Below are 23,141 nucleotides of genomic sequence, written 5' to 3' on the forward strand. Positions count from 1 at the left end.
GGCTGACTACCAGAGTATGATGCTTCTGCAGCCTAAATGATAACTTTTAGTTGATGATTTGGGGATATGGGCCAATTGTTTTTAGTTATTTTCCTTATAGGCTGTTTAATATAGTAAAAATGTAAATCTATAAAAGCTATAACTACCTTTTGTCTGTGTGATTCTTTTATCCCACTGACCTCCACAAGGTTGATCAAAAAACTCAGAGTATTGTACATAGAACACACTATTTGTAACACTATTTTTTATACATTTAAATGCCATTCACATAATTATTTACAAATGTTTAAAAGGTCATTATGTTCTATTCTTAATTTGCTGTTGGTGGTATTTGCAACAGCAGATTTGTTTTACACAAACAATGTGCTGCTTAAAAATTATGCTGCATTTTGTTTCTTCAAACTTTGTTGTCATGCTTCTCTTTTATCCATTGTATTCCATAGCTGTTAGTTTCAGCCACAATTCTTTGATTTAATACCATGGGGAAATATTTAATTAAGAAATCTATTTAAAAAAAAAGTCTTCTCACCACAATAAAAGGTGGGCTAGTGCTTCCACTGAACTCTGACCTCAAGAGCACATGGCTCTGTTATCCACAGTGCATTGTCTTTATCGTCTGATTCTGTCTTGATTTTAGACAGACTGGACAAAGGCGATAATTAGATGTCATTGCTAACATTTCTTAAATCAATATCATTAATCTTGTCCTCTGAAAAAGGTAAAAGTAAAATTCCAAATTGCTAACAAAAGCCGTTGTTTCCATGTCATCAGCTGCATGTATTAACTATCATGTCTTGCAAAATTCCAGAAAATCCCCATAGTTAGTAGCATATTTAGTATATGATGTCATTAACGGGAAGAAACATCATTTGTAAACTCTATTTTGATTGGATGAATATTTTACTGTCCATTGTAGAGAAATTAGATCATTTGTAACATGAACATACAGAACGGATCTGTCTGTCACTCAGATCGAAAGGTTGAAAGCACATAACTTGCAAGCAGATATATCCACTATGGTGGATAGCAGTGCTTCTTTACAAGTGGATTTTTCAGTCACTGCAGAGGCTTTAGGCACATGTATGGAGCAGATCTACACATCAGTGGTAGTAAAAGAATTTAACCTGCAAAGATTTAAGGTACAGAGGTCTAATAGCAATGAAATTAAAAGAACAAAGTGAGAGAATTATGAGAAAGTTAGAAAATCAGTTGTTTAGTTGGTTTTCACACATACAGGGCAAACCAATCTGGCTTCTTTGCCAGTACTGGGAACTAAGATCTTCATATTTTTATAAAAAAAAGTTAAACCTGAGACCAAGCTTGACATTTGCTTTTACCAAGTTATGTTACACTAATGTAAAATATGATACTTTTATCTCTGAATTGCTTGGCTAAATATAGCGTCAGATTTTCTATGTGCCCAGTATGTTGTCATTTTAAAGACCAGATGGAATAAGACTTGTGTCGTGTCTAACCTAGATGACTTCAGATTTGATTATCTGCCAAGCAGACTGAATTTTCAGTTTAAGATTTATCATATTAAACCTCTGTATTTTTAATAAAAAGATTCATCATATAAAAACTTTCCTAACTGGAATAAATCAGCGAATTTTACTACAGCAGTGGTAGCATATAGGATGTTGTCTTCATATTAGTATAACACGTTTCATGTTTAGGTACATACATACCCAGGAAGGAAGTAGTTATAGAGGAAACAATCAAGGCAACTGTTATTGGCACAAACCAGGCAATTCGTCTTTGTGCCCGTAAAGAATGTGTCGACCGCAGTGGTACTAACAGGGTTACTGGTGAGGAGTGGCTTGTAAAGAAGACTGGTGCCTACCTGCCAGGAGCCTATGAGGAAGTCATGGCTATGGTGAATGCATATGTTCTGACAGAGAAAGTAAGTGATTACATAGAATGATGTTTTCACGCCTGTTTGGTATTTTTTTTAAGTTGTGTCTCACAAACATAACTCTCTTATCTATTAATAAGTAAGATGACATATACACTGAAGTAAGTAACTAATAAGAAATTGTTTCCAATCTCACATCCAGTATGGCCACAATGAATTTTTCTTTTTATTCAGTATTGTCAGAGAGGGTTTCAGTACAGCAGTTAAAATGAAAAATTGTCCAATCTTTGATTTCTGGAAGCCCTTTTCTGCCACTCGAGTACGAATCCCTTCAAGGGGTGTTTGTTGGTTACCATTTTGTTGTGCATTTCATAGTTGCTGAAAGCCATAAATTTTAAAACCCAACAAATAATCATTTGAAACGATACAATCCATTCACAAATCCTTGAATCAGTAAATCCCAAACATTGTATGAATTCACAGTAAGCTAATAATAATAATAATAATAATAATAACTTTTTAACTAGAGAAAGTAACTCAGTTACACTGAGGAGCAAACCTACCTTGAGGGCTTCTATTATGTACAATATATGCAGTATATACAGTACAGTGTGACACAGATTTGGCTTAGCACTAAATAATTGAGTTATTCTGAAAATCAAAGTTTTAATCCAGTAACATATGCACAAGTAACACTGAGCACATATTAGTATATAAAATATTATATTATATTTGGAAAATTCGTCTGTGAAAAAAATATTTAATCAGAGAAAAAATGGAGATATTTATATTACTTAGAACTGACTTTGTTAAAATTTAATCCCTTTTAATACATAGATTATAAAAATAAGAAATGTCAGGAGCTGGGAAATGGTGTTCCATACCATTGACCAGTATAGTGAAAGCTCTTTAACTTTTTCGCTACTACAGCTGTTGTGCAGTTTCACTACTGCTGAGTGCTATCATACCAGTTACTGAAACTACCGAGTCTGGTTGCTAGGCTGAATACTAGAGCATCATCAAGGCTGACTATAGAAACTGACAATAAAAACACGGTTACATTTATATTCATTATTTCATTAGTGTTTTCTAGATTTCAGTGAAATAAAAAACAGCTTACCTTGTACAGTGTCTGTTATTCATATATTTCCACTTTATATACTCCTGCATCCCATCATACAATAAATCCCAGTCATGTAAACAGTTTTGAATCTCACAAAATAAATCCTATATTTACATATGTACATATAAAAACATGAATGAAATCCACACTCTAATTACAAAGTTGAGAGTGGTACCTATCAAAACAGTCATTATCCACACATAAATGATGATGTATATTCCAAGATAGGCCCACATCTCCATGATGCTGATTTCATACCATTTCAGGTCTTGGTTTTGGTCCCCTATTTTCTTGACATAATTGTTTGTTTCTTTCACAAGCTTTTCTACCAGACATTCAGGAAAAAACATGAGAATCAAAATCATTGATCTCGGACATGGCAAGGTCATCACTCCATTGTGCAAGTGGGATTATGTTTGCCTCGTCATCTGATTAAAAATCACTTACATCTGGTGTTGAAATGGGACTAACATCAATATCTGATCCACTTTCTAAAAATGATCCATTAAACTCTTTGATATCACTTGCACTGAACCCTTTAAAGTTGTTCATATCTAAATTGGAATCCATCTATGTTTATCTTAACTGCACATGTTTCGTAAAGTGCAGAAAAGCCCTTACAGTGTGTCTAAATTTAAGCTGTCACCTTTCAAACTTGTATCAGAATGTTGAGTAAACAGTCCTCTCATTGGTTATGATAATCAGAAATATGTAAACTTCTGTTCTTTCAACCAGTCAATGGTTAGTTGACATAGTGGTCATGTACGCATAGATGCAACACTGGGGTTTCAAGTACTGCTGAACTATATGCACATAAGTGACACTGGGGTAGTAAACTAGGCTTATCAACACTGCATATATGCATCAGTGGGGTTCAGGAGCTATTTTCAGATGACGTTTGGATGCGTTAGTCATAGCTAAAGGGTTAAAACAATTCCTTCTTTGGTTTTGGTGTAACATAATTTTTTACTTAAAACAGACCTTAAATTTGGAGTACCTCCAGCATCTTTTTCTTGAAAGATAATAGGTAAACAGGAATGGTTTTTCTGGACACTTTATAAAAAAAAAGTGATATCAGTGACAGCACATTCCACCTATGCTTCTATATAATATTACACTCCAGAGCCCAAGGAATATAAATACTTTTTTTTTAAACCACATTTTATAGTGAATGGAATATTAATTGGGGCTCAGGAAAACTACTCATCCTCTTGTCCTGACCAGAATAGATGCAAATTCACACTCACAGAATAAACCTTTTTCTGTTTGATACTTGTAACAAGGCTGAATTCAAATCGGCATTAAAACCATTACCTACTTGTCAGTCCAAAGCAGGCATGTAGCTCCCTATATGCAGATATACAGCTGCATACAGAACTTTTGACCAAAAAAACCCAATCATTTCAAACCTATTATTTTAATGATTTGTTTGCATTGCAATCAACCTTGATATGAGAAAAATCACTCCATGATTTCATGACCATGGTTTACATTGAATATGTGCAACCACCTTGAACCCCCATTAGCGAGAGAGGATAACCCTCTCCCACTTGTCACTACTTGATGAGGGGAATGCCTTTATCATTCTATACTTGCATATATGAAAAAATGGTCTAGCTGTGTACCTGCAGAATGTGTTGTAAAGGAGGCTCAATTTACCCTTTGTTTCATGTAAGTATAGATGCCAAATTTGTAGAAAAAGTCACCTGGGTACCCATTGATCCTAATGATTGGCTACCTGGGCACCCAATCAAAGGGAAATTTTATTAAATGTGAACTGAACTGCTTTGTTGTAAGTTCATACATGTCAATACCCTGAGAAGTATAAGCGTAATTATTACTAATATGATTGGCAAAAAAGCACAGTCTGAGCATAAAAAGAGCAATCTATATACATTACATGTCATAATTACAGAAAACTATATTGAAAATGCATAATCATTTTTGTTACTTACCAGGATCTGCAGTCAGTTAAAATTCTTGTCACAAATCGGCTAAATCCATATGGATTAGTACGAGAATACAGACACAAAATGATAATTTTTTTTATGCATAACAGTCACTTTAACTAGAATACATCACATGTTTAACTTTTGCTGAAAAGTCAAAAGTCCACCAATCCTGAATGCTGTATTACATCACTGTCAAATTCCACTTTCAAAATTTGTAAAGCACTGTAGATTTTTCCTTTTCCTGATGCAACATGTTATTCACTTTAACAAAATCCCTCTCCTCTAATATATTTTTAGTCATATAACATCTACAAGTCACATTGATAAAGTCCATTTCACTTACTATTTGGTGCCATGTTTTTTTGTAACATAGACCATGGACTGGTCTGCTGCTTAAGTGTCTATCACACTATAATGAATCTGTAGCACATGGTTTCAAATTCAAGAAACCCATCTGTTTTCTTGTTTCTTGGAATGTTGTGTACAGTTGCTATGAATAGAAAATAAGGAAACTGTTTGACATATATAGCCAAATGGATGCACACAACGAAAATACAAAGCCAGTAGACAGAAGTCTGACGGATCATTGTCACACAACATGAACCTTGAATGTACTCATTGTGTCTCACTTGCTCCTGACTTCACCTGATATAATCTTTGATGTAAACTTGGAAATATGTTTGTTTGTATATTTTCTTTTATAATTATTTATTTATTTTTACATGGACTAAACAGGTGCCCTCTAGCTAATTTTATTACCCAGGTAATTATGAACAGGTGGGTACCCATTGACAGTTGACACCTTTACAGGTATCTGATGCAAACTTGACAATAAAATAGATCCAATCATGAAAATAATGTAACAATTGAAGACAGCAGGTTTAAAAGTCTTATACATAGCCTCTTATATAGATATATATATTTCAGATGTATATATTTTCACTATTTCTGCTGCCATTGGTGGTCTAAGGTTGACATTGCCCGGGGTGGGAGTGGGAGACAAGCGCCCCAATCCTCCAAAATGCCCCATACGGCCTGCGTCTCTTACTGCCTCTGTCAACTAAAATCCAGCTCCTGGCCTTCGCGAGTGGCTTAGATTTGAAGCCCGGCAGACCATGTTTTCTACTAACAGGAGAAGGGGTGAAGGCGGCCCACTGGTGCCTTAAAACCAGTTGCTTTGGGTAGATGGGACTCGTAAACCTTGGATGGTAGCTCATCTAGGAGAAGGAAAACTCCGATTCCAAACCTCTGCTGTCTTGTGGCTATACCCACTCATGGGAAAGGCTAAGGGAGTAATCCCCGACAGAAAATCCAGAGATGGAGTCCCTAAGGCGGTATGACATTGACTTCAACGTCATTCTGGCAACTCCTGCGACGCCGTTGGTGCCAAGCAGTATCGGCATTCGTCGTTCCCTTGGGCACACCAGCTGCGTGGAGAGGGGGGATCTGCTGCATGGGCAACAGCTGATTCTCCATACCACCCTGCCCAGGCTTCATAGCTCCACTGGAGAGGACACTCAGCATCATCGTACGGCGTTGGCACAACACGAGAAGTAGCAGTTGACCGTTTCTAAGTCAAAGCTCGATTGGCGTAGAGCTTGGCGCCAGGGGTTACTTCTGATGGTGTGAGAGATCATCAGGTCTCACTGGACAGCTACCGCCCGCCTCGAGCTGGGCAGCCCCCAGTCAGTAAGGTGCTGCCCGCCATGGCCTGCCTGCTTCACTGGGTGCGTGGAGCTTAGAGAACCATTTCGACAAGTGGGCCACAAAACTCTGCACCAGGAAATACTAAAAGAAGAAATAAAAAGACTCCAACTCTTCGTTTTGCAACCTGGAACATCAGGACCATGTGTCCTGGATTGACCACTGACCTACAGCAGATCGATGATGCACGGAAGACTGCCGTCATTGACAGAGAACTCTTCCGACTGAACATCGACATTGCCTGCCTCCAGGAGACCCGACTGGCTGACAGCGGCACCATCAGGGAAGCCAATTACACATTCTTTTGGCAGGGGAAGCCCTTGGATGAACCTAGGCAGCATGGTGTAGGCTTTGCCGTCAAGAACACGCTAATCACCTTCATTGAACCTCCATCATCAGGTACTGAGAGAATCCTTGCCCTCCGGCTGTCAACATCCTTAGGCCCGGTCAACATCTTCAGTGTGTACGCCCCAACCCTCTACTCCACCTACGAGGAGAAAGACAAGTTTTATGAGGGTCTGGATCAGGCAATATCCAGTATCCCCAACAATGAAAGCCTTTACTTACTAGGAGACTTCAATGCTAGAGTGGGAGCTGACCATGAGGCCTGGTCCACCTGTCTCAGCTTTAGCGGAAGGGGCAAGATCAACGAGAATGGTCAGCGACTGCTGGAGATGTGCTGCTCCCATAGCTTATGTGTGACCAACACTTTCTTCAAATGCAAGGAGATCCACCAGGTGTCGTGGAGACACCCACGTTCACGCCACTGGCACCAGCTAGACCTCGTCATCACCAGGCGTGCAGAACTGGCCAGTGTCCTCCTTACCCGCAGCTACCACAGTGCCGATTGTGACATGGACCATTCCCTCGTGGCCAGCAAGGTGCGAATATTACCCAAGAAGCTGCACCATGCCAAGAAGAAGGGTCACCCATGTATCAACACCTGCTGTGCAAGCAACCCAGAGAAAACACAGCAGTTCATCAGCAAACTGAAGGAAGCCCTCACCAAAGTGACACCTGATGACACCATTGACTCCAAGTGGTCCCATATCCGTGACTCTTTGTACAATTCAGCCATCACAGCTTACGGGAAGAGGGAGTGAAAGAATGTCGACTGGTATGAGGCAAACTGGGAGGAGATGGAGCCCGTGACTGAGGCAAAGAGGAAAGCCCTCCTGGCATACAAGGCTGCACCTAGCCCCAGAACACTACAAGCCCTCAGGATTGCAAGGAATAACGCCCAGAAGACCGCCCGCCGCTGTGCCAACACCTCCTGGCTGAACCTTTGCAACAGTATACAGACAGCTGCTGACACCGGGGATACAAGAGGAATGTATGAGGGTATCAAAAAGGCGACAGGCCCCCCCAGCTACAAGACTGTCCCCCTTAAGTCCAAGACAGGCGAAGTCATCACAGACCAGGGGAAACAACTGCAGCAATGGGTTGAGCACTATCTCGAGCTATATGCAACCCAAAACAATGTTACTGGAACTGCCCTGGACGCCATTCCAGACCTGCCTGTCATGGAGGAGCTAGACACACAGCCCACCCTGGAAGAGCTCGGAAAAGCCATCGATTGCCTTGCCTGTGGGAAGGCTCCTGGAAGCGATGGCATTCCGCCTGAAGTCCTCAAGAGCGGAAAACCAGCACTGCTCCAGCCCCTACACACACTCCTCTGCCTTTGCTGGGAACAGGGATACATCCCACAGGACATGCGTGACGCCAACATCGTCACTTTGTACAAAAACAAAGGAGACCGTAGCGACTGCAACAGCTATCGGGGCATCTCCCTCCTCAGCATCGTCGGAAAGGCTTTCGCCCGTGTTGCCTTGGCGCGCTTGCAGATCCTAGCCTACCGCATCTACCCAGAGTCCCAGTGTGGATTTCGAGCTGGCAGGTCAACTATAGACATGATCTTCTCACTACGTCAGCTGCAGGAGAAGTGTCGCGAGCAGCAGATGCCCCTCTACATTGCCTTTATAGACCTGATGAAGGCGTTTGACATGGTTAGTCGGAGTGGACTCTTCAGACTCCTGCAGAAGATCGGCTGCCCCCCACGTCTGCTTGCTGTCATTATGTCGTTCCACGAGAACATGCACAGCACAGTGTGCTTCAATGGCACAACATCTGAAGGATTCCCAGTCATTAGCGGAGTCAAACAAGGCTGTGTCCTTGCACCGACGCTCTTTTCCATCTTCTTCTCCATGCTTCTCCAGTACGCATTCAAGGACTGCAGCGAGGGAGTGTACATCCATACCAGGGCTGACGGCAAGCTGTTCAACATCGCCCATCTCCGTGCTAAGACTAAAGTCACAGAGGTGCTCATCCGTGAATTGCTCTTTGCCGACGATGCAGCCTTGACATCACACACGGAAGATGGACTTCAGCAGCTGGCATGCTGCCTCTCCCATGCATGTAAGGAATTTGGACTGACCATCAGTTTGAAGAAAACGAATGTCATGGCACAGGACACAGACTCCCCTCCCTCTGTCTCCATCGATGGGTACAATTTGGAAGTTGTCAAGAACTTCACATACCTCGGGTCTAACATCTCCAGCTCACTCTCCATTGATTCTGAGTTGGGCGGCAAGATTGCCAAGGCAGCAGCAGTGATGGCCAGACTTAACCAGAGGGTCTGGAACAACCCCAACTTCACAGAGAAGACCAAACTGCGTGTCTACCAAGCCTGCATGCTCAGCTCACTTCTCTACAGCAGCGAAACATGGACCACCTATGCAAGACACGAGAGGAAACTCAACAGCTTCCACCTGAGATGTCTGCGGCGCATTCTGCACATCCAGTGGCAGGACAAAGTACCCAACACAGAGGTTCTAGAACGCGCCAACATGAACAGCATGTTCTCCATACTCAGCGAGAGGCGCCTTTGCTGGCTCGGCCATGTCAAGAGAATGGACCCAGGTCGCATTCCCAAGGACCTGTTATATGGGGAGTTAGCAGAAGGTGCACGACCAACTGGACGACCACATCTGCGCTACAAAACATCAATGTCAAGGACTGGGAGAGCTGTGCAAACAACCGTTCCAGCTGGCGTCTAGCTGTCAGGCAGGGAGTTCAAAACGCAGAGGAAAAGAGAAGAATAAAACAAGCTGAAAAGAGAGCTAAAAAGAAGGATAAGCAAAAGCATACTTTGGAGCTATGCCATCGTCTCCCGTAGACGGATGGATGCCAAGGAGGCTGCCATTGAAGTCAAATTTTTTTCCCTCCATTCAGCAATGTTCACTCTTATCTATGTAAGCTACAATTTTATTGGTTAAACTGCTTGTATAATTAGGAAATGGCTTCAAATCAACCAATGGTTTGCACCGATTTAACTCGTCGTGCGGGATACAGGCCTTGACAAATACTGCCTCACAAACTCGGCACTCGGGATACAAGCTATGTAAACTCAGCCACGTTAATGAGGCACGCGGGAGATCAGGGAGAAAAAGTACGACGAGTATTCTCGTCGCCAGGGGTTAATATGTTAAAGAAGAAATAATTTTAAAATGGTCTTAAAATGAGTAAACCACATGCATGTTTATGTTGTTCTCAGGTTAACAGAATTTTATAACAGTAGGTGGAGTGAACTGTGTAATTACATATTCATTGTACAGAGGACCAAATTGTTTTGACCTACTTCCAGGTTGAGGGCAAAGCACAGAAACCATGCATAGTATACAAAAACACCATCTTGTAACATATATGTACAAAAGATAAAATATCCTAGTAAGTTATTTGTGTCAGGTTACAATAAAGGAAATATGTTGCGAGAATGTTTTAGAACAAAATAAAAGAAGAATTCTTGAGGAAATATTGTTGACATGAGCGGATGTCATAAGTGTGTGTTAGGGTGGGGTGGGGCAAACAATCAAATGATTCAGATTTTGCATGCAAGTGAAATTCATCTTTTATGGGTGACCTGTCTTTAGTGAGTAGGATTTAGACCTAGAGATAATAGACAACAGAAATTTTGATAAAATGAAGGGAAAAACTGTTTGAAAAACACTTGTATATTGACAATTTATATTTCTGTTACCTTTGTGTAATGCAGTCTGTTAAGTAATATACAAGTATATGAAAAATACATGAATTCCAGTATAGGAAATATGTTGCAAAATTCATACATCAGTCACATCGCATCAGAAAACATGTATAAACATGTATATATAAAAAATGGTAGTCCCTGTTTAATCTATATCCTGTTCTTGACAAACATGTCTCGCTAAACAGTTCACCATGCTTTTCATTATTGCCAATAGCAAATGGCTGTTTAGTTTTTGTTTTCATTTGGTCTGCCTGAGACAACAAATATAATCATCTTACTGAGGCTACTGAGATGAGGAGGCTATTCAGAGTGAAATGAAAACCTGTTAAGTGAAATTTGTTTGCAAACATCTTTGTGAGATGCCCCATCTTCAGCTTACTTTGCAGCCACTTATTTGGTTCAGAAAGATTGTTAATTTAATTTTGCATTTAACGCCACCATTGGTAGATATCATAAGCATAAAAAAGTTACTTTTTTTACTCTGCTACTGCAGAAAAGAAAACTTTAACTGCACAATAAATGTGTTCCAATCACCAATCACTTTGAAAAATGCAAGAATTGACCAAATTCCCTTGTATTTGTTCAAGTTTGTTGCCGTCTTTCTTTGATAAAGGATTCATTGTATTTATTAAAGATTGTGGGTGGCTTGCGTCACTGAGGGGTGCATGAATTATTGATGTCACTGCAAAAGACCAATTTAGGAGGACCAAACAAATGCCCATTAATGCAATGGCAACATTAAAGCATGCTTGCAACATCAAACAATTGTAGAACAAAGTATAGACCGGAACTGGTTGCTTGTTGACATAAATCATTAGATAACAAAGGATTTGCTCATGTTGGGACCTAATGTTTCTCTCAACATATGCCTTTATTTGCTATATCGATATCAACATAACCAAAACAAATTTGGTGGCAACAATAGACCATGGACCTGTTACATTGTATTTTCATTGACGTAGGCAGCTTGTTGACTTAAGTGATGTTAATATAAGTGGGTTTACAGTAATAATAAAAAATAAAATAATCAAGGAATAATTTGATATGAAGTGTTGTGATGTGATTTGGTATTTTAACGTAGCTTTAACAATTTTTCAGTCGTATCTCTACGATGTCTGCATTGTAGCAGTTTATAGTGATGTCTAGCACTGGGGCATCATGCTGCAGACATGTAGCATGATGTCCCACCCAGTCACATTATCCTGACACCAGGTCGACTAGTCCTAACACTAACCTCTTAATGCTGAGCGCCAAGCGGGGCTGCTGTTAGTACCATTTTTGTAAGTCTTGGTATGGCTCTGCTGGGGATTGAACCCACGACATCCTGCATCCGAGGCAGATGCTCTAACCACTAGGCCACCGGAATGGTAACTTTGATATGAAGGGAAAGTCACCAGAAAATTATTCAGAATGACCATTAATCTTTTCTTTGAATGTGTTTTGTATTAACTAGAGTTGAGTACCAGAAATATTTATACCTATGGTATACCATAGCTTTATACCACTATTATGTTAGAGACCAACAATTTAATTTTCTGGAGCCTGGGCCTGGGAATTTAAAAAAAAACATGGCTCTCAAATAGCTACAAAAAATATCTTGATCTGATTTATATCAAAATAACATCATATTATATCCATATTAGTAGAATTTTTTTTTTAATTACCTGAGATAAAGGGAAATAAAATATCTTGACTAGAAATAAATTCACAACCACACCCCCACTCAATAATTACACTCCCATCCCCCAGAATTAAATTGCCAGTACCTTAGAGCAGATGAATTTGCTATGTAAATGTTAATTGTTGTGTAATTTGTCATCTGAAATCTGGGGGATAATTAAACTTACACTATAGCTATCATCCTGTAAAAGTCATTTTGCTTACATTTAATAGCATGTTGATAAAAATTCGAAGTATTGACACTCATAGAAGTATACACTTTACTGGCTACACTATTGGTGTAATAGGCAGGAAAACTTGGAGTGGGATGTCAACACCTGGGCAGGATATTTATCAGAGAGGGCCAGTAGACATAAAAAAACAATGACTCAATAAATAAGAGAATATTGAATGGACTTAGTGAAATTATGTAGAATTCAAACAATACAACTGTTCTCCAGTAAACCGATGGATGATTATAAATTTTACATAGGAATTCATATAATATATGCCAGTAGATAACTTAATGAAAGAGAGATTTTTTCCCCCTCTTTTTTGAAATTTTCGAATTCAAAAAGCTGAATTTATGCTGAATATCTTTCACAATATCCTATTCAACTGCCATGTTGGTATGTGTGATACATGTCAAACATAGACTTCAGGGTTCATTATACTTATAACATTCAAAATTAATTTGACAAATGCAGCTATTTTATACAAACAATTATTTTTGAAAAATGAGAACATTCTATTAATATCATTAAATTAGTAACAAGATTACTCAGGATATTCAAGACATTATCTGATGGAAACTACTGAAGTACCACTACAGTAACAGTGGTATGAACCACCGAAAAAATATACCGTGGTAAAAAAGTATTCCAGTAGATTGCTCACGTCTAATATTAACTTAATTAACAGGTTAAATTGGTATGTTCAAAACAGCATGTTTATAAAAATAAATACTGGAGAAAGTGGTAAAGAGAGTGAATGAGTTCCAAGGAAAACCATCATATGTAAAAAAATTGGAAATGCTTAAAAGTCCATTGGAAGATGAAACCATTTAATGCCAGAACAGTTAATTTGTGACAAAATGTGAGGTTTTTTTTATGGATATTGAATCGAAAAGTTAAGTCTTCTTAATTAAATCCAAAAAGAAGTATTTTCCATATTCCAGATTACCCATTAAGACTGTTTACCTAAAATTTCACTCAACAATGACAGCTCCATGTATCAAGCGGCTTCATTAACACATTGGAGGTTTTTGTCATTTTCTTCAGAAATTTGAGTAGGAAACACATTTTGAAAGCTGTTTCTGAATACATCCTAAAACACTATCTACAGGGTGATCTTCCAATAACATACTGCCTAGTTGTGTTAGAGACATCGTTTTTCATTGGCTATTTGGCTCGCTCATGAGCAGAAGGGTAAAAGTTGGAGTTTATTTATTATATTTTTCTTGCTTAACAGACCCATTATTTTCATATAGAGACCACTCTTTATTCCAAATGCCCATCTTATCCTACTTTTTGCAAAGGTTTATCTGTCTGTTTGCAGTTCATACCGGTCTGCCTTAGATCTGAGATCAAAAAGTCTACAATTGGATTCCTACCACGGGCGAATTTTGGGTAGAAAAAATTGGGTCCAAAAAATGCGGTTTTCCCCTCTGTATTTTGTAGTGCAACTAGAAATTCCAGAGTACTTGGTATCATTGTAGAGCTACATCTGTCTATCTTTCTATAATACCACCGACTTTAGTGTATCATACATGACTTTGATGCTACAGAGCTTGGCAGTAGGCTACTACCTCCTGCCACGTAAACTCTTCACCAGGGGTTAGTGTGCTAAGGTGATGTTATTATGAAATACAGACTGTCACATAATTCTAATATGCCAATTATTCCAATAATGACTGTAATGTTATCAAGATCGAAGCAAGAATCAGACTTAAGCTTCATATTCAGCTGAGTTGAGTCTGTTTTGGTATGTGTACTTCCTTTAGCTGAGTTGTACATGTAGACCAAATATTACAAACAGTTTTTTTAAATGGCTATACCATTAGAAAAATCCCCAACAAAAACAGTATTATCCACCACATTATAAGACAGAATGCAGAAACTTGCAAAGTCAGTCACCAAGAATTTACAAGTGAACAATTGAGGACACTTTGTGAATTTTCTCCTTTGGTCTTTAAAAACAGTTCAGATATAATGAAGTCAAATGTTAATGCATCCAGCGCCAAAATAATACAAAGAGACATATTTTTTTTCCCACCAGTATAGCCAGCTGCTTGGTTCTTGCATAATTCACTGTGTATTGTATCAAAAGTTACTTTCTAGAATAATTGGTCTTTTGCATACAGAATCATATTTGGAAATTATTGTCTTTCCAATAACTGTGTACAAATTTTGGGGGGTATTTTTTCAGCATAAAATCTGTTGAATCCTTTTCCTTCGACTAAACTGAATGATCAGAGAGCACATGCAGTCATATGATGGCTAGTTGATAATTCATTTTGGACATTGTGGTTATGTACTTAGTGATTCAGATGTTGTATATGTAGTCGGCTGTTGAGTGGGAACTTCTTGCTTGAGACCTCTTGCTTGCTTTTAAGAGACTTGTATATACATTTCAAGTTGTTGGTCAACACACCGGTGTACCTTCCAATGAAGAAATTAGTTTTAATTGAGCATAGATTACATTTTGATTTCTGTTTACTGTTGGCATCAACCATTATTGAACACTTCTAAACTGGAGATCATTTGCCATGTTTACTTTCAGCCATTTTTTAATAAGACTGGGATACAAAGTCACATCTCTTTGTAATGCACATTATTTATCATGTCCTAAAAGTATGCAGACATTTAGAGACATTATTATTGGTTGATATACATATAATCAGTGATAATTACTGAATGAAAAGTGGCACTGTTGTCCTGCTAAGAATGGTAACTGTACTAGTCATTGCAAAACTCATTTGAATTTTCCCCATACATTAAATGAAATGACCATTTTACAATTAATAAATTGAACAATTGACAGGATGACTTTTAATCCTTTACTACATAATGATGGCTTTTGACATCAACACCATTACTGCATTCTGATGCCTTTTGAGCTTTCTTGAGAAATCCAATCAGGATAATCAGTACTACCAAAATTAAATCTTTGTTCCCATAACTAACGCTTATACAGCTGAGAGAACGACTCTAAAAAAATAAATAAGAAGCAAATTGTTAGTTTATTTGCAGGATTAAAGCAACTGCGCAGTTCATTCTCCACACATCTGTTGTATGTAGCAATGTATCCACCATTTGTAACATTTGTTCTTTGTGCTGCATCTTGCACTTGTGATGTTAAATCATTTAAAAATTTGAATAGTACAATTAAAATATTTTTGTTAATATATATGGGAGTATGCCACTCTTTGAACTAGTCTGGTTGATTGTTATCAAAGTTGCACCAAAAAAGAGGAATGTTAGATCCAACTTCCAACTTTGGAATGAGGCTATATAGTAAAAAGAAGTTACTGCTATGGTTCACTTCTTAAGTTCTTGTCAGATTCTATCATTTCAGAAAAAAAGATATCTTTTTTGTGGAAATTTGGTGGATTTCTTGAAGTGGTCTTTAAAGACATCTGAAGAATTACCCAAGCACAGTGCTAAGTTTTTTTGGTTTATTTTTTTGTGTGATCATAACAATACCTTCAGACTTGTGATTGTCTTATCACAAATAATCTGTGACATCATGACTGCTTCTGCACTTAAAGAGCGGCAAAGTTGGTTGTTCTAAAGGGCGAACTCTTAGACTGCATTTCCAAAGCAACCAATTATATTGCATGGAAGAAGGGCCATTACCAGATTTATGATAATTCCATTGATAAGGTCATATATAAATAATAAGCTAAACATACTCAAATAAAATAGGTAATCAGTCCCATTGTAAAGTAATAATTTGCAGACACATGATTTAATACAGCTAAACTGTTACAGTATTCAATGGTAACAGTGAAGTTTTGCAATGACACTCTGCTACCATTATGCAGAACTGGTTCTTAAAAACTTATTGCACTCAATAAATGTTAATTAAAACTAAGTTCTAGTCAAACATTATTTCATTTATAGAACTTGTTTAACATCCTTAGGAAAGAGCTAGTTATTGAGTGGAAATGTGAGATTTATTTTAGCCTGTATAATTTAATTTTGCCTGATGCTGTAAAAGTTATTAAGTAAAAATTAAAACTTGCTGTGGTCCTTATTCTGTGACAGTAGCAGTAACTCAGAGCATGCTGTGAAGTAGAATTCTAAGATTTACATACCCTGTATATTTTACATAAACAGAAAGCTCTTCACCTGAGGTCTCTGAGAACATTTAAGGATGACTTTGGTGTGACCAGGAAGAATGGTGAGGAATGGCTGATTACCATGAATGACACAGAAACCCATATTCCTGGAGTGTATGAAGAGGTAGGTTTTAGTACAAGTTCTAAACTGCTTTCATTGAAATGTAACAAATTAAAATTTTTGTAATCAATTTATTTTTTATGCATTGTCTAGACAACTTTGGCAGAAGCTCAGTATAGCAATCACTTTGGCATCAGTGTTCATATCCATGCATCTGTCTGTTTTTTTCTCTGTGTATTTGTATATCCATTCACATCATAAATTAATGTTAGTATCTTTTTAGATTTAATGCAGTATTGAAGTTTTTAAATACAATTCTGGCTCAACAAAAAGGGAGCTTAATTTTAAGAACATATTAGTGAATGACCTTGGCATTTATGTGTGTGACTTCTACTGATAATTGATTATTGTTTATGCATGTAATACAAAATGTGTAATTGTGAACTAAAGATAATGTTTATCTTAATAAATTCCAGTACAGTTTTAGTACATGTACTTAATTGTATTTTTTAATGGCAGACCTTGATAAGTCCACATCTGGTATTAATTCTGAAATAAGAAAATAAACACTAATAGTGATTCAGTCTGGCCACAAGCTTGATGAACCCAGTTGTTCAGTAACTGTAAATCCCAGTGTAACAGGCAATAGTATACCCCCAGTCCAGAGTATACCTGGGGTTAAAGCGGCCTAGGCTAGATTTTACCTGGGTATATTATGGCCTGGGCCAATTTATACCCCTGGGGTATATTATGGCCTAGGCCAATTCATACCCCTCAGGCCAAATTATACCCCCATGATATCAATAGTGTTGAGCAATATACACAAGAATTACTTAATTTTTCAACATTTTATTGAGGATTCAGCTTTGTCAGGTAAGTTAAGTGACATGTTTCAGTCGTACTCGTAGTCTGTCAAGGTATATACAGTCAAGGTAAGATTTTATATATATATATATATATATATATATATGCATACTCTTCATGTCCAGAGACAGTGTTAATCATGTGGTACACTATCATGGTAGTGTCAATGCACAACAATTTGAGGTTTTTATGGAAAACTTGAAGAAGGAATCAAGAATCATGATACAATATATACCTTACATTCTTCCAGTCCAATTGTATTGATTAACTGTTATATTTCCAACACTCCCATCAATATGTTCAAGTTTTTAAATCATAATGGTATTCTTATTTCTTTAAGCTGAAGCTAAAACATACCTCAATAAACTCAGAAAAGGCGGTGATGATTGTTGTTCATGTTTTCCTGCTACAAGTAAAGACCAGAACGATAAGTAAATATTAATTTAACATACAAGTGGGGCATATTCTGGTCTGAAGGGATATGGTCTGGCCCAGCTATTTTACACCCTCCGGGCATAGTTTAGCCTAGGACACACTATCCCCCGGAGTATACTCTGGCCTGGACCAAACTATACCCGGGTTTAATCTAGGCAGGGGTTAATTTGGCCTGCTACACTGGAACATGAACTGAAGCACAAGCTCTAAGGTTACTGGGAATGGCAGTTTCTCTTTGGTGACTAAGGTAACCAGTCTGTCTAGGCCACACACATTGGACAGGATCAGATATACTTTCAGTATCAGATTACTAGGGGTGAAATGATTCATTGATATATCGATGCATAGATTCTTTTGCTGTAATGATACACATATTGATACAAATGGTGGAAAACTGATAACAATACAGTATGCAATTTATTTTAATCTTCAGCATTCATAAAAAATTGTATTAGTAATTTGCCTTGTTATTCTTTAAAGCGAGAATTCATCTGAAACAGCTGTTACAGGCACATGCACTTAATTTTGTTAGTTAAAATGGAAAGAAAGTTTCAGTACTCACTGGCCATCTACAAATTAACACTAATTAATGTGGTTTAATATAATATTCCTCCCATCCCCAGGGCCAATTTCATGGTAATTATTTTATTGCAACAGCTTGTTTGGCATAAAGTAGTCTCAGTTTCCTCTTACCTTTGTCACTCCATTTTTGATATTTGGACATTTACGTTGGTGTGTAAGATCAGTCATTTGCCTAATTGCCTATCGAAAAGTTGGAATTCTCTGACGCATTTTGTTGTCAGCATATGGTAGCTGCATACTAGCCAAATTAGCGAACTTGAATGCCTTTATATTGGGCCATACCTGCATGAAATTGATAGGAGAAATGATTTATTTTCTCAGAAATATTGGGTATAACATTCTATATGTCTTTAATCTGTTGACAAACAAGATGAAACTACAGTGTTGATGAAATTTGACCTGGAACTTGACATTTGTATTGCTATTTACATGACATAAATGGTAGTTGAGCTAAATTTAATTGGCACATTATACTCTGGAACAAGCATTTTGTCGCAATATGAACTTGCATCAAGGAAGTTTTACAAACACATGTTTAAAAAAGGGCTGCCTAGAAAATTCATAATGCCTGATTCCCAGTGTGGTTCATCTTTCAGATGAGGATTTCATTCGTCAAATACTGTCTAATGATAGTTATGATGACAATAATTTTAAAAATTATGAAGTATATCAAATTATTGGAGCTGGGAAAAATGTTAATGAAGATACCAGTGGGTGATTTTGAGCCCCCCCCCCACCAATCTATTTCTTAATAAAAAATCTAATAAAAAATTTTGTTTTAATTTTCTGTTTAGGATGGGCATTTGGTTCATTCTGATAGAAATGTATTGCATGTAGATAGGAATAGAGTTCTAAAATGTGATTGGTCCATTTGAAATCAAGGCTACCATGCCTGTCTTTAACTGCCATATTGGATTAAGCAAACAGTTGCCGCTATCACTGTATCTCATTTTCTTAATATTCAACTTCTAATCATGTAGAAAAGGAAAGCAGAAAATTCAGAATTTTCTCCAGAAAAGAAAAGAAAACAACTGGAAGGACAATTATGCCATCTTATTTAGATCCTTGAAACCATCTAGTAAAAGAAAAAACTTTATGTTTTGCAAATTGTGTAATGTGATTTAGCTACTGGGCATGGAGGCATCCATGACATAAAACAGCATGAAAAAGCTGATAAACATCTGCTTGCTGCTTCATCATCAACAACTCGGTCTTAACTTGCGATGTATATAAATACCATAGAGAACCTTGTTGTAATTTGATCAAAGTTCGGTTTACTAAATTTCTTTTAGAAATTAACGTTCCTCTTTTAGTCACTAATGTTGCCATGATTTATTTGTCACACATTTTCCAGACAGTAAAATTGGAAAGGATTACTTGTATGCTACAACAAAAACAGTTCAGAAAGAAAATCACAAAGGTACATTGGAGTTGATAATGATTGAAAAAAAAACAAACAAACAAGGTAAGGAAAAGGCTTCTGTAAACAGCCTGTGCCTGAGTGTGTGTTGCACTCTTGTACCTTCTAAATGGGCATTCAAATGGAACAAGGTTCCCTCCATTCAGAAGGTGCAAGAGAGCAACACTTGCAACTTTGACATTAAATAATTAAGTTAGATACCTTCCTACTTTACTGATGGTTGTAGATGTTGTAAATAGTTACATATGCATTAAAGTTTTAAAAATCGGTATTTGTTCATGAAAATCAGTATTTTTGTCATAAGTCGTCAGTATTTTTATATTTGGGGGTTGGCAGCTATGAATGCCTAGCACTGGGGCATCATGCCGCAGACATGTAGCATTATGTCCTACCCTGTCACATTATCCTGACACCAGGCCGACCAGTCCTAACACTAACCTCTTAATGCTGAATGCCAAGCTAGGCAGCTGCTAGTACCATTTTCATCAGTCTTTGTTATCACCTAGGCCACCGGAGTGGTCTAGAAAGGGCAGAATACCGAGCCAAACTAAAATAAATTCAATTTTAAAAATTTCATTACTTTCTCAAACAGTTTAACCCTGCAGGATCATGTGCTACAAAATCATATTTCCCTATTGGGGTCAAGAAAAACTGAATAAATAAGAATGAAAAAAAATTAAATTAAAAAGCAAAGAAATTTTGATCAAGATAATATTTTGTTTGGTGGCTACAGTGAGTCCTGCAGCTGATTAGATGAAACAGCCTAAAATGATGAATACAAATCACAGACATCTTAACAGGTAGTCTGTTTGAAAGTATTTTTGTTACCTTATCATGGATGAAAATGAATAAATTGGCACTAAGTATATGTCTGTCTGTAATCTGCATACTGGAAATACATCCAGTAAATTACATAAAAGGGCACCACCTACCACTGACAGATCTTCCAAAGAAGGAAAAACCATCAAGTTCATATGTGTGTCGATAATATATCGTATTGTAGGCTGTGTATGGTGAACTATATTGATACGCAGCGCAGGTGTATCGCTTCACCCTACTAATTACTCATACCTGCAGTACAAACACCTACCTCCTCGGTTATTCTTTCTTGATATCAGATCCTGATGACAGAGGTAACCCTTTTTTCCACTTTACTCCTTCCATCCTAATGCAAACTTGGTAAGGTTATATGCAGGCACAAGCCAGTTGAGTTTCTAGACCCTATGTATTTCTCTGGATCAAACCAATCCATGGGTTTAAACCCTTCACCATCTTGGCCACACATTTAAAATTTATTTATGAAGACATGTAATAGGAAATTTGAAATTAAACCAATGTTTGTTCACACAGCTAACTCTCCTGATTGCAAATTTCTGGAAGTAAGCAGTATGGAACAACTGCAGCATTTAAAATAATCCCATTACGCATCAGCTTAAACAGTTCATGTGACTTTTTTTAAAAGATGCAATACAAAATCAGAGACTGTATATTCATGTATGCACTAGGGTGGAGATCAGCTGATGTGAAAATGCCCATTTTGGCCAGACTGCACTTTAACATTCTGCAGCCAAGCTCCAGTCTCCTCCTGGCCTTGTACTGGACAAAACCAGTCAGAAACCCAATGTGACAGGGTCACAACATCAGAGGCCCATATTATAAGGCCCATATTATAATAATAATAATAATAATGAGGACTTTGTATAGCGCCTAATCTTTAGAAGCTCTAAGTGCTTTACAATATTAGACAACACCTATGACATAAAAAACATATATAATGATATGATTACAAAAACAAACACCATGAAATTAGAAAACATAAAAAACATGCTGAAAATATTTAAGGTAGGAAACATTATTAGTTCCTTAAGTTTTGTTCTTGCAGTCGAAATAAGTGAGTTTTAAGGGCACTTTTAAATGGGATCACTGTGTCTTTGTGTCTAAGTTCTGTGGGCAATTCATTCCATGTTGCTGGGCCCTGGTATGTAAAAGAACTCTGTCCATATAACTTTGTTTTCGTAGTGGGAATGATGAGTATACGATTGTCAGAAGAGGAGCGTAAGTATCTTGCTGGTGTGTACACATGGGTGAGGTCAGATAGGTATGTTGGACTAGAGTCCGACAGTGAAATGTAGCACAGAGAACAAATTTTGTGTTTGATTCTGGATCGAATGGATAGCCAGTGTAGGGTACAGAGCAGCGCTCTGTGCTCTGATCGTGGTACTCTAAGTATGATCCGAGCAGCTGTGTTTTGATCTTTTTGAAGTTTCTGGAGTAGATATTGAGATGAACCAGACAGAATTGAGTTACAGTAGTCCAGTCTTGAAAGTACTAATGAACACACTGGTGTTTTTTGTGGCATCAGCTGAAAGATATTTGCAAATGGAGCTGATTCGTCTCAGCTCAAGATATGCAGCTTTGCATATGTTCATGACATGTTGGTGCAATGTGAGAGTACTGTCCAGAGTAACACCTAGGTTTCATACTGACTGTGTGAATTTAATGTTGGTGTTACTGATATTTATTGTTTGAGGTAAAGGATGTGACTGAGAAAGTCTTTGTGTTGTGATCAGAATGGCTTCAGTTTTATCATCATTCGTCTGCAGCTTGTTACATGTCATCTATGATTTCACATCAGAAATGCACCTCTCTACACCTTGGATGGTAGCATCAACTTCAGTTGGGTGGCTAGATTTGTATATTTGGGTGTCATCAGCGTACAATTGGTGAGACACTGGATGATGATCTATAACACTTGAGAGCGGTTAGGTGTATAGAACGAAGAGAACAGGTCCAAGAACAGACCCCTGTGGAACACCACAACATAGATTAACTGGGCTGGAGTGTATTCCATTTGCAGTCACAATTTGTGTCCTGTTGACCAAGTAGGACTTGAACCACAGTAAGGCTGCATCATGAATACCAAATACATACTGGAGACGGTGAAGTAATTATACACTGGGTTCCTCTCTTATAACATAAACTCAGCAATATACAAATGTTTCTAATGTGTTTTTTGCAGAATACACAATCCTATTTTCTCCATTGTCTTAAACCCAGTTATATTTATTCTGATAATTGTTATTATTCAGAAATTTGGCA

The 23,141-nt window shown here is 37.7% G+C and overlaps 1 protein-coding gene across 1 annotated transcript in view; it reads left to right on the forward strand.

Annotated features, from left to right (window-relative positions):
- Positions 1 to 23,141, forward strand: part of LOC149805513 (major vault protein-like) — a 99,594-nt gene that overhangs the window by 14,405 nt on the left and 62,048 nt on the right. The window contains exons 5-6 of the mRNA XM_089950118.1: positions 1,677 to 1,903; positions 16,679 to 16,804. Coding sequence (XP_089806244.1) covers positions 1,677 to 1,903; positions 16,679 to 16,804 — 353 coding nt within the window. The remainder of the gene's footprint in view (positions 1 to 1,676; positions 1,904 to 16,678; positions 16,805 to 23,141) is intronic.

The sequence above is a fragment of the Sinohyriopsis cumingii genome, chromosome 2, assembly GCF_028554795.1.
Source record: "Sinohyriopsis cumingii isolate HCF-2022 chromosome 2, ASM2855479v2, whole genome shotgun sequence".
Classification (NCBI taxonomy): domain Eukaryota; kingdom Metazoa; phylum Mollusca; class Bivalvia; order Unionida; family Unionidae; genus Sinohyriopsis; species Sinohyriopsis cumingii.